The sequence below is a fragment of the Vicugna pacos genome, chromosome 4, assembly GCF_048564905.1.
Source record: "Vicugna pacos chromosome 4, VicPac4, whole genome shotgun sequence".
In the NCBI taxonomy this organism is placed as follows: Eukaryota; Metazoa; Chordata; class Mammalia; order Artiodactyla; family Camelidae; genus Vicugna; species Vicugna pacos.
Window position 1 is genome coordinate 4,447,845 of NC_132990.1, and position 12,316 is coordinate 4,460,160.

Genomic DNA, 12,316 nt, shown 5'->3' on the forward strand with positions numbered 1-12,316 from the left:
CTCCCAGCTTCTCAGGGCTTCCGTGGGAATGCGAGCAGGAAAGGGCTTTGAGGACCGAGGGCAGGAAAGGTGGCGTTCTGCAGCGCCCTGGGCACCCGCGTTTCTCGGAGTGCTGGGGGCCCTGAAAATGAGCTTCCCTGCTCCCCCAGCACCACCCCCGCCCCCGGGCGGCTCGGGCAAGTGGCTGAAGGTCGGCAAATAACGTGTGCAGGGTGGGAGAAAGCTAGCTGGGGAAGGCGAGGTGGTGCGGGGAGCCCCCCCCCGCCCAGCGGCCCCCCGCAGACAGGGCCGCGGGGGGCGGGGAGGGGCGGCGGGGGCTCGCCGGAGCTCGCTCGGCGGGGCGCCTCCCAGGAAGGCGGGGAGGGGAGCGCCTGTTTACCCAGGAGGGCTGTGCTGATAGCACGTTCCTCGAGTTTACTTTGCTTTCCTTGAGTTTATTGTAAAGGGGTAAAGTTTTCGGATCTGTCACGTGACCCTGACAGGTCCTGCCTATGGCGCGGCAGACCACCCACGCCGAGGGCCATGGAACTGCTTAATAGAAACAGGCTTGTAATTGTGAGTCCGCGCTGCACTCCGCCGAAAGCCTCCGGCGGCCCAGCGCGCCGGGGTTTTTACACTTTCCGTTCCTTTTGTAAAGACGGAGGAGGAGGAGGAGAAGACGAAGACGAAGACGAAGAAAAAGACGACGACAGGGAAGACAAAGAGACCCGCGGCGACCAGGCTAGGGGGAGACGAGGGAAGACGGGGAGAAGACGGAGGAGCAGAGGACCAGGAAAGGGGGGCACGGGGGAAAAAGGAATTGATGTGAAACCCAAGCGCAGCGTCCGCGCCATCGGCACCCGCGCTCCGGGCAGGGCTTGACGGCCGGCTATGGTGAGTGCAGCCGGCGCGGCCGCCGCCGCCGCCACCTCGCCCTCGCGCGGCGTGCGCCCCGGGGACGCGGGGGTGCGGAGCCGCGGCGCCCCGCTCCGCGACCGCAGAGCCGGCCGGGCGGGCGGGGCCGGCGGCGCGCAGGGGGCCGCGGGGCTGGGTGGGCTGCGCCGGCGGCGCGCGGGGGGCGCCGGCCCGCGTCTCCAGACTCGCTCGCTCGCTCGCTCGCTCGCACGCTCGGCGCCCCCGCCCCTCGAGGCCGGCCCCGCGGGGTCGGGGAGGGGGCTGGCTGCGGCGGGCCCGGCCGGGGAACGGCTCCGAGGGGAATTCTCACGGAGGGGGTCGCCTGGGATCCCATTTTCACGCTTGAAAGGGTCGCCACCTTGGCTTCCGCTCATCAGCCTGGTGGTGGCTACTGACTGCCAGCGGAGGCAGGGCTGGGGCCCGAGGGCTGGTGCGGAGAGTGACAGCGCCGGGGGGAGGGCGCCGGCCGAGAGCGCGCGCGCACCGGGGCGAGCTCTCTCGTCTCCGGGGAGCTCGGGGAGGTCCGCCGGAGGGGCTGGGCGCACGCGCTTGAACCCACACCTGGTCGCCTGACTGAGTGGGACCCCCAGGGCCAGGAGAGAAGTACCTTACCCAAACCTGGAGCGCAAGCATCCGTCTCCCCGCCGCGGTTGGTGGGCAAAAGGGCCAGAGGGGCTTTTCTGAGTTCAGGAAGGGGCCACGGGTAGAAGGGAGGTATGTGTTGACTCTTGCACCCACGGCATTGGGCATCTTGGTGCCTGCTAACCATTAAAGAGGTGGGCGGCTAGCCCAGTGCTGAGAGGGCTGAGTGTGGCCTGAGGGGAGCCCTCAGGTGGGCCAGACGGATCCAAACCCCTTTAGACCCGGTGCCAACACTGGGGCCACAAGACCTCAGGACCTCAGGGGTGACATGTACTGTGTTTCCACGTTTTTAAGTTCATATTACAGATGACTCCGATTTTGTGGATGGGCCATAAGTCCAAAGTTTTCAGATCTCAGTTTCCATCATCTAAGAAGAACCATATGGATTGTGGTCTATGGAAGACACCCAGAGACCTCTATCTTTCTAGACCTGGGAGAGAAGACCATATTCTTCTCTTTTTATCCTTCCTTCCTCCCTAGGGAGAGAAAATAGAAAAAAGAACTAGATCTAAATAATAAAGACCCACTATGGGTGGCTATAAATATTTGATAATTAGATAACTGAGGTCTTGAACTTCTACAATAGTCCTTTTTCAGCATTGTGTGTGTGTGTGTGTGTGTGTGGCTCCAGTCGTTCAACATGCAATTAACTGCCTCCACAAAGAAAGACAATGCTTTTTGGTGTCATCTTTTGTTACTGTAACTTATTATTTCTGGGTGGTACCTCAGGATAAATTGTTGCCTCAGGTGCATTGTGTCCCCATGTTGTAAAACAAGGGCTTTCAATTGTGAGTTTGTGTGTGTTCCAGTTGTCATCCAGCTTCCTTCCACAAGGCTGTAAAATGCCTTTGAGTCCAAGATCTTTTTATATGAAAATGTTGATTCAAGGTGGACACCAATGGGCCCATTCTCAATTTGGGATATTAGCTTCATTTCAAACCCACTGCGAAGTGTATCTAATTTCTGGTTATAATTTAGTCATAAAGTAACAAACTATTTGAATAGAAGTTAGCACCATTTGGAATTATTTTGTGGGAAAAAAAGGCTTTTTCTTTCTTTTCTTTTTTTTTTTTTTTACAAATTATCTTCAACTTTCCACAGCTAGAAAAACTGATGAGGCAAATCAATATGGATTAAAATATCTGTCTTCCCTGTTTTATCCTCCTCCTCTCGTCCTCTCTCTCTCTCTCTCACACACACACACCTTTTATTTTCTCCCGCCTCTGCCACAGTGTATAAAGCCCTATTGAGACGTGTAGGCGTGATGTGTAAACCGGATTAGCAGTATGAAAGAAAGACACACAATAAGCTGGAATTGTTTTACTTCCCTTTCATTTCTCATGCCTATATCTCTAATAAATTTGTTGCTCCAGCAGTGGGTCAAAGGGATCATGTTGCTCAGCTTCTTTTTCATGCAAGACATGATGGCAGAGATCACTGAAATGAATGGTGTGCCTTCTGCCAAATGCAAAGCTTGATATGGATATATTAGATGGGGAGACAGACGACGAGAGAGATGGAGGAGAAAATGTTCAAAGGCTGGGTCTTTCCAGAAGACACCTCTATCAATTAGAGTAAAGTAATGTGGCTAAGAAGATATATAGACAAGGGCGGAAATCAAGATAAGGGTCAGTGTTGTTTTCTTTCAAGTTCATTGTAGACTCTGAACATTTTCTCTGCAGTTGGTGACATTCCCAGCAAGGGAATACCAATAGCTTTGGCACTGCCTAAAGTCTCATTCCCTTGTTCAAACTAGTATGTGAACCTGAAGTAATAAATGTGGCGATTTGGGGGGACCTTCTCAGGACATCTTTCCTCTGCCACCCTCACCCCCAGCAAGCTCACTATAAGCTCAGAAAATGCCAGTGCTCCGGGTTTGTGCTGTAGACCCCTCATTTACTCTTTTGTAGAATTGGGAGCAGCTTCCCATTAAAGGAGATCAGGGGTAATTAGCAGCATTATTTTGACAAGTTGGCTAGAGCTGTTCCCTTTCCTCCAGTCCTGGGGAGGGGGGATAGGGGAGGAAACAGAAGGTGGAAGGGAGAAGGGGAGGGGATTCATGCTTAAGGGGTTTACATTCTGTGGCTGCTGAATTTTTTTTTTCTCCCCCTTTTAGACTCATTTTTTTTTACCATCACCTTTAAGCAAATACAAAAGCTGCCAATGAGAAAATAATAAGGCATTCTTAGGGAGCCAAGAAATGGCTTGAATCAAGTCAAGTCAACTCTTATCCAAGGTACCTGCTTTCAACTACTCAGGCTCTGGCCCATCAGTCACATTCTGTACCCTGGGCTCTCCTTCCGGAAACAGAATATTACATCAAATCCCCAATTCCTCTCCCCATAGCATCCTCTCAACAGGAGTACCTATGGGACTTAATGTAATGTTTGCAAATCTCTGCATTTGTGAAGAAAAGTATTAAACTCAGTAAACAAAACGATGATATGGCCCAAGGGTCAGATTACTAGAATATGTTTACTCCTTCATTCATTTAAACTCTGCCAAAAATAGTTAAATTACATTAGGTTTTAAAGACCCATATAGTTGGATTTGAGAAACCAGTGAAAAGTCAAGTCTCATTGTGCTTTCTCATTATTCCACCAAGTGCAGCTCCCACAGTTGCTTATCACTGGAATGTCCAAACACAAAGGGCGGATGTTTTATTTCAGTGTCATCAGATGTCACTTTTGAGATGTGTGTGGCATGGCCATGGCTGTTTGAATATTGGAGCAGAGAAGAGAGAAGATATGAGGGGGTCATAGTTTAAGAGTTTAAGGAATCTGTTTTGAAAACTACAGACGACAACGAAGTCTTGGATCATGATGGGGAGACCCAAATGCCAACAACTGATGTGTTGAGATGGACTTCACTTGGAAAGGGGAAATGGGACACTCAACAAAGAGGGCCAGCAACTCCTGCTGGTTGGAAAGGCACCAAGCTCTCACTTGTCTGTAACTCTCACAAGGGGAGCCATGCTGCAGAAAGGCCACTCAAGGGAGTTTTCCCAGCAGACACCTTTGCAGGCCTGGCTCCTCCTGTCAGCCTCATCTCAGGTCTGGAGAATCCTTGTGATTAGCTGAAGTTAACACACCCGGTGTGGCGCAGCAGTCCCCTGCACAGGGCATGCATATTAAAGCCGACAATGCTTACAAATGTAAATAAGGGCAGATTGATTAGGAACAACGTTATCGCTGGGAATGTGGAACTCACATGCATCAGCAATGAGGCAAATTGGGGGCAGCCTCAGCCCTGACCACCCAAGTCGAGAAGGCTTTTACACTGGCTCCTCTTCCCTTTCTTAAAACGTTACAGAAACAAGGCCAATTAGATCCTCAAAGTAATTCATCTCTGTGTATGAAAAAAGCAGACCACAGGGGAAGCGGCGGGTGGGGGTGGGGGTGGGGAGATTAAGATAGCGCTTGTTAGAGCTCAGGCTGGGGACTGCGTCCTGGAACCGATGGGTAGAATTTACAGGCCGGGACCATTGTCTGAGATGCTGAAAAGTTAACCTATCAAACAGCGGGTGAGGGGGCTCAGGGAGCTGAAAACCCCAGAGATCAATGTTCAAAACGTTTAGGAATTAAGTCAAACCCAGGGAAATGAGCCCGAGTGGAAGAGGCTTTGCCATTGAAATGGTCCACATGTTAGCAGCAGCCAGAACGAGAGGATATGCAGCTGCATGTGGAGACTAATAGGGGACCATTATGTGTACATAGCCTATAATTTCATTTTAGAATTCCATAATCTAAGTAGCTGTACTGAAATTGCTATAAATAAAAGGTTGGGAGGAAAAACTAATATTTTGGTCTAAAACGTTGTAAAGAAATTGAAGAGACAAAACACAGCACCCTGTCTAGAGCTACTTGGTTGCCTTTGCCACACAGCACGCCTCAAATATAAAAAGACTGGCGTGTAAAACTAGGGGGTACCATCCCCAAGTCTTTAAAAAATAATTTCCGGCGGCAAGCACGAAATGATTAGACTTGAAAAGTCTGCAGAACCATTCAGTAAGAAAATCCAGAATAATGTATCACGTTTCCCTCTTTAAGCTATTTATCAGACAAAATAAAGATCAAGACATTGCTCAAAGATTAAGCTTGCTACATATCGAGCCCAATGGTCCTGAGACATTATTTATTAATGTATCATTTTAATTGTACGGTGCTTGTCTTGCCTTCTGGATTTTCGCAGCCCTTCCCAGAGCGGCTTACAAAATCACGTGCTCCTTTGGAGTCTGGAGTTTTGAATTTCCGCGCTGGCCGGGTACTCTGGTCCTCCTCCTGATCTCGTGGACACCCCCTGACAATTTTTACTCTTTTGTCTCTTTATTCTACAGGACACTCCACCCTACCCGGGGTACCGCACACGTTTTGCAGATTTGGGATTGAGGGGGCAGGGCCTCCCAAGTGAAACCAGGAAGGAGCAAAAGCTAGAGGGAAGGTGGTGAGGCTGGGTAGGGAGAAGAAAGGGATGAAAAAAGGGGAGAGAGAAAGGAGGGACGGGGAAACCGCCGAAGAGGAAGTAAGACGGCGGGGAGGGCTGGCGGACAGGCCCCCCGGGGGAGCCGCGTGGGCTGCCCGGGTGGCCGGCGCGCCCCGCCCGGGTGGCCGGCGCGCCCCGCTGCAGTCCCTTTCGGGCCGGGACCGCTGAATGGGAAGGGATCCGTGCGCTCTGCGATTGGCCGGCCGCGGGGAGGCCGCGCAGGCATTGGGCAACGTAAGGGGGCCGGACCGCCTTCAGGAATGTACTACGGCGCGTCCGGCACGTCCGTCCGCGCCGGCGGGGCGCGCGCCTCGCCTGGGCTCCCGGGACCCAGCGCTGGAGACGCGGAGCCCGCCTGGCGCGAGCCGAGCGCACCGACTTCCCTACCTGTTTGACCGGGGCTGCGCGGGCGTGGGGAGTCCCGGAGCCCGGGCGCGCGCGAGAGCGGGCGCACCCTCAGACGCGCGCGTAATAGGCGTCCCGGCCGCCGAGCGCGCGCCGGCCGGGCCCTGCGTCACGTGGTCGCGTGGGCTCCGCCTTCTCCCCGCTCCTCCCCCTTTCCCTCCATCTGGGTTTCTTTCTTTCCTTTCCTTTCCTTTCTTTCTTCTTTTTTTTTCAATGAACACACACCGTGTGCATCTTAAAGCCACACTGCCCCCATTTCACGGTTTCAGTCGGCTTCTTGCTGCCGTGAGTCTCGGCAGTTCAACTCCGTTTTTTAAAAAGAAAAAAAAAAACACAAATACCAAAATGAGACAGAATCAAGGGTTTCTGGGTCTGGTCCCTATCTCAGGGAGGAACTTGACCCGCAAAAGTAAGAAAAACAGTTACTCTCCAAAAATTATTTTTAAATAAAAATTGGATCTGTGTAGATAGTTCAATTTGTCTCTGACCCTAGGATCCACCTCAGAGTCGCGTGTTTTCTTCCCCAACGGGAAGAGAACCCCCGGGACGTCTCGGTGACACTGGCTGCAGTGTCCAGACGAGTCCTCGCAATCGCGCACAATTTGTTTCAAATGAGTCCAACATCAAAGCCTTTATTCTCCTTTATGTCACGCTATTATTAAATATAACAGGATGCGTACCATGGGGGGGCGTTTAAAACAGGTTTTAAATAAACAGGGGCTTTTGGTTACTTAAAAAGAGGGAAGTTCAAATGAACCCCAAATAGGAGAATCTTTCTTTTTAAAGAAAACAGTTCTTTTTCTTTGGGTTGCTAAAGACTCTGTTATTTATCCTTATGTCACATTAAAGATTCAAATAAAAACCCCTCTACATCCACGAGACTGCTTCGGTGTCTGGATTCCACGTTTATAAAACACCGACTTCTTCAAACCAGGACTGTGTTGCCCTGAGGTTTTGAGAGGGAGGGGGGCAGATTTTAAGAAAGGGTGGCTTTCCCCAACGTCCCTACTTTCCTCTTTAACTTTCCATTTTGTTTATCTTAATGCGAGGCGTTGTTCCCTGCGAGAGCCTAAGTCTTCTCTTTGGTTATAAAAGAAAAGAGAAGGGAAAAAAATCTGGCACACACTGGAGCACTATCCACCACCCTGTCATTATTGGTGCAGGCCTGGGAATTCAAGCCGGACCTCCCAGTATTTGCTGCAGCTTGAGGCCAAGGTGCCTCTGAAAGGGTTTTCTTTGAGGAATTTCAGAAATTGTTTAAGCGCTTAAAAAAATATTACATTTTCCCCCGTGTCTATCGCGAGGCAAATGCTCGTGGGTGTCGTGTGTGTAAGTGTGTGTGTATAATATGTGTGTGTGTGCGCGCGCGCAAAAGGCGTCTTACAAAAAGAAGACACTGTTGAAAAGAAAAGGAATAAGAAAGAAAGGGAGGGGGGGCATTCCTTAATGGAAGTATTGCATGCGAGAAGGTTGGCGCTCTCGGAGGCTCCCCCCGAAGCCTGGGATGCACACACTGGGGTTGCCTACCTGGGTGGTCTCTCTACTTTGGTGAGCTGTTGCTAAGCAGCTAATAATAGTCATGTTTGCTGAGTAATTTCTGCCCTCCGCGAGCCAATCGCGTTGCAGAAACCCAAGCCATCTGACAGCCCCGGGGGCGGGAGCTCCAGCCTTTTTCTCTTTCGCTCGCTCTTTCCCCCTCCACCCCCTCCCCTCCTCCTCCTCTTTCTCCAAATGGAGAGAGTTCTTTTTTTTCTTCTTCCATCTCATCTATTGAATCAAGGAGCTGCTGCGGCCGCTGCCCGCTGCACACACACACAGCGGAGTCCCCAGGTCCCGGGAGCGAGAGAGGCGCGCTGCACGGGGGCAGAATGGTCCAGCGGGTCGGCGAGGAGCACAAGAAAGCAGAGTCCGGGACCGAGCAGCCACCGCGAACCCAGCAGCCAGAGCCCGAGCAGCCCGAGCAGCAGCTTCAGGAGCCGCCACCGCCAGCAGCAGCCGCCGCGGGAGCAGCGGCGGCGGCTGCCCCGGCCCGGCAGCGCTGAGACCCACCGGGCGCCCACGGACCCCGCGGCGGCGGCTCTGCGCTTACCCTCCGCGGCCGCTCGGGCGACCCGGGAGGCGCCAAGGGAGCCAGCGAGGCCGGCAGGAGCGGCGAGGATTTGCTGGCGCATTCTGCAGTGAAGGGGTCGCGGCGCGGGGTGGGGGGCGGGTAGGGGGAGTTGAGGACAGCCAGGAGAGCCGCGCGAGCGCCCGAAGGACAGGCTGGCTCCGCGCGCCGGCTCTCGCCCTCCGGAGAACTGGATGTGGGCAGCGGCGGCCGCAGAGACCTCGGGACCCCCGCGCAATGTGGCAATGGAAGGCGCAGGGTCTGACTCCCCGGCAGCGGCCGCGGCCGCAGCGGCAGCAGCGCCCGCCGTGTGAGCAGCAGCGGCAGCAGCAGCAGCAGCAGCAGCAGCAGAATCAGCGGCAGCAGCAGCAGCAGCAGCAGCAGCAGCAGCAGCAGCAGCAGGTCTGTCAACCAGAGCCCCAGTCCGAACAGCCGGCGGCCAGCAGCGTCCTCGCGAGCCGAGCGCCCGGGAGCACCGGGAGCCCACAGCGGCGGCAGCAGCGCGCCGGGCCGCCCGGGAAGCCTCGGTTCCCGCGGCGGCGGCGGCAACATGGCCTCGGCTGGTAACGCCGCCGAGCTTCAGGACCGCGGTGGCGGCGGCAGCTGCAGCGGGGTCCGGGGCCGGCCGGCCGGCGGCGGGAGACGCAGACGGACCGGGGGGCTGCGCCGCACCGCCGCGCCGGACCGGGACTATCTGCACCGGCCCAGCTATTGCGACGCCGCCTTCGCTCTGGAGCAGATTTCCAAGGTGCATTTCAGACTCTTTCCTCTCCTCCCACTCTCTCTTCCCTCCTCTTCCTCTTTGGGATCGTCCCCGAGACACACACACACACACACACACACACACACACACACACACACACACCTCTTTGGGATCGTCCCCGAGACACACACACACACACACACACCTCTTTGGGATCGTCCCCGAGACACACACACACACACACACACACACACACACACACACACCTCTCCAGGAAAAGAAGCAGACAAGTGGGGATTGAAAAATTCAAACCCTCCCTCCGGTCCTGGGAGGAAAGGGCTGTCTGAGGTCCGCAGGGGGTGGAGGGTGTGTGTGTGTGTGTGTGTGTGTGTGTGTGTGTGTGTACACGCACCCTCCCCGGCGTGCCTTTTCCGGAGCACTGGAAAGCGGTCCACAGTGGACCACCTCGAGGGCCGCCACAGCGCGGCACTGCTCCGTGCTCCCTGCCCCAGAGTCCCCTCCTCCCGCGCCCCTATCCCTATTTGCAGCCTCTACCCCTGTAATACTGCCACATTTCTTAACATCTTGGAGGGGGAGGCGGAGTGGAGAGAGGCGGAGAGAGGAGGGGGGAGGGAGCCAAAATAAAGGTGGTTTCCTTTTTTGGCAGCCGGTTTTGCTTTTGTTAAGCCTGAAATCTCTGCTTTCTTAAAAATTATCCGCGGAAGAGGGCATCTTCCTTCTTATTTTCCAGTTTTTGAGCTCCTTCTTCTCGAGCCTGGGGGAAAGGGAAAGTAGTAAACAAATTGCCACCTTAAATCCGCGGTGCGGGTCGGCCGAGCGGCCGGGTTCATTGTGTTTACGAGGCTCACTGAAATGTGTGGAATCCGGGGAAGGCGAGCACCCAGACGGGGGCCCGCCGGGGCAGTGGCCAGCGCCGGGGAAACGCCGCCACCGGGAGCTGCCAGCGCCTAGCCAGGACCCCCGCCTGCGTCGGCCTGGGCCCTTCCCCTGTGCACTCGGCTGCTTTTTACGTTTAACCAGAAGGGAAGGGAAAGGAGGGAAAGATCCATGTGGCTGCCCTCTTCCGATCACAAATATTGTAAGTTGCAGATGGCTGCCCCACTTCCTAATTCAGCTCACACAGCGTCTCCCAACGCTATGGAAATGCATCGCGAGTGAGCCCCGTCCGGCGCCCGCGCTCACCACGTGGATCACCACTTACTACCACGCCGGGCAGGGGGTCAGGATGCGGGAGCCCGTCATACATTGTTTACAAAGCTCCCTCGTCCCCCAGTCTCCGTCCCCGCAGCAGCACCCCGAGAAGGGTGAAGGATGGGGTAGGACTTGCGGGGAAGGGAGCCGTGGCTTGCTGGTTCTTAAATGTTGGGCTCCATCGCAGGGATTACGAAGCCCCTCCTCTTCCCAGGTCCGCTGTGAATATTGCCTGTGATGAGTAATGTCTCTCCTCGTTCCCTCGGCTTCCCCTTGTTCTTGCAGCCCCTCCTCCCAACCCCCCAAGTCACACTTGGGGATGCTACGCAGGCGGCGCGTGGAAGCGCCCCTGATGTGGCCGAGGTGCAGCCCCACGCAACAGCCTGACTGTGATTTATGACCAACCTCCCCTCCACCCCACTCCGCTCGCGTTCCCTCGGGCCGGCCTGGGTTCCCGCCCGGAGGGCATCCCCCCACGGCTGTCGCGGGATTCGCGAGCGGGTGCGCGCAAGCGGGCGTGGGCGCGCGGGCCGCGACTCCCCGGCGCTCACTCCTCCCTTCTGCTTCATCCTCAGGGGAAAGCTACTGGCCGGAAAGCGCCGCTGTGGCTGAGAGCGAAGTTTCAGAGACTCTTATTTAAACTGGGTTGTTACATTCAAAAAAACTGCGGCAAGTTCTTGGTTGTGGGTCTCCTCATATTTGGGGCCTTCGCTGTGGGATTAAAGGCAGCTAATCTCGAGACCAACGTGGAGGAGCTGTGGGTGGAAGGTAAGAGACCCAGCGCCTGCCGTGGCGCCCTCTCGTCCCACACCCCAGGCCCCCTTCCCTTCCCTTCCTTCCAATTGATAAAGATATTTGCCGGCATACACCTAGAGCCTTTCTGTGGCGAGCGAAAACCCCCTGCCCGCACCAGGGGGAATTGTTTATTGTTTGGGCGCCTGGCCAGGAGCCAGGCCCTCCCGACAAAGGCCGCGCTGTAATCTACTCGGGGCGCTGCGCTTTGCGAGGTGTTGTGGGAGAGAGTGGCGAGGGCGGGCCGGCGGGGGCGCGGGGGCCCCTCCGCGGGACGGACCACTCGGCGCGGCCGGGGGCCCCGGGGCCTGCCGCCGCCGCCGCTCGCCGCCGCCGCGCCCCGAGACGCGGCCAGAGGAAGGCCTCTCCGCGGCTGGCTCTGGTCCTCGGCTTCCTTCCCTCCTCCACCCCCACCCACCGCGTCCAAAGAGAAAGGAGGGGGGAGATGCTGAGAGAGGCCACCCCTCCGGCTGGAGGGAGTGCGCGCGCCCCCGGCGGCCGCGGCCGCAGCGTGGAGGGCGGGGGGCGGGCGCTGCGCGGGCCTGCGGAGGCGGCAGCGTGTGTGGTCCTGTTTTTGGACAGCTTTCAACTCTGGGGGAAAAAAACATTTGTCTCAAGGTACAAAAAAGGGGGGCTGGGGGGAAGGAGTTGAAAAAAAAACAGTAAAGCACAGACTGGAACGCATGTTTGCAAAGTAGATTAATGTTTCCTCGCGGGTGGGGGCTTTTTAAATGGAATTATTCTGGGGGAAGGCTGCGTTTTGCAGGCTGAAAGAATAAATGTGTTTTAAGAACGCGGGTTTGGAGGGAGGGGCCGCAGGCGCTCTCCAAGGGGTTTTGCCGGTCTTTTAGCCACATTCCTCAATTTGGGGGGTTCTTGAAGCCTTTCTTTTTTAAAGCGGTTGTAAATTTAAAATAGATTACCCCCGCCACCCCAGACGGAAACATTTTACATTCTTTTGGTGATACAGGGTTTTTTTGGGGGGGGTTCTTTTTGGTTTTATATTTTCTGTTTTATTTATTTATTTATTTATTTTCTTTCTTTCTTTTTGTAAAGTATCAGTCTTGCTGTTTGAAAAC

General features: G+C 55.2%; 1 protein-coding gene across 4 annotated transcripts in view; it reads left to right on the forward strand.

The window, feature by feature from the left end:
* The first annotated feature begins 370 nt into the window (after positions 1 to 370).
* The window catches only part of PTCH1 (patched 1), a 69,042-nt gene continuing 57,096 nt past the window's right edge, over positions 371 to 12,316 (forward strand). For 2 of the 4 annotated variants that reach the window (XM_072959164.1, XM_072959165.1), the window contains exons 1-2: positions 9,080 to 9,278; positions 11,021 to 11,213. In XM_072959164.1, coding sequence (XP_072815265.1) covers positions 9,081 to 9,278; positions 11,021 to 11,213 — 391 coding nt within the window. In that variant the 5' untranslated portion in view covers position 9,080. Of the gene's footprint in view, positions 874 to 9,079; positions 9,279 to 10,014; positions 10,333 to 11,020; positions 11,214 to 12,316 lie in introns of those variants that run through there. The other 2 variants (XM_072959166.1, XM_072959167.1) reach the window with 2 other exon arrangements.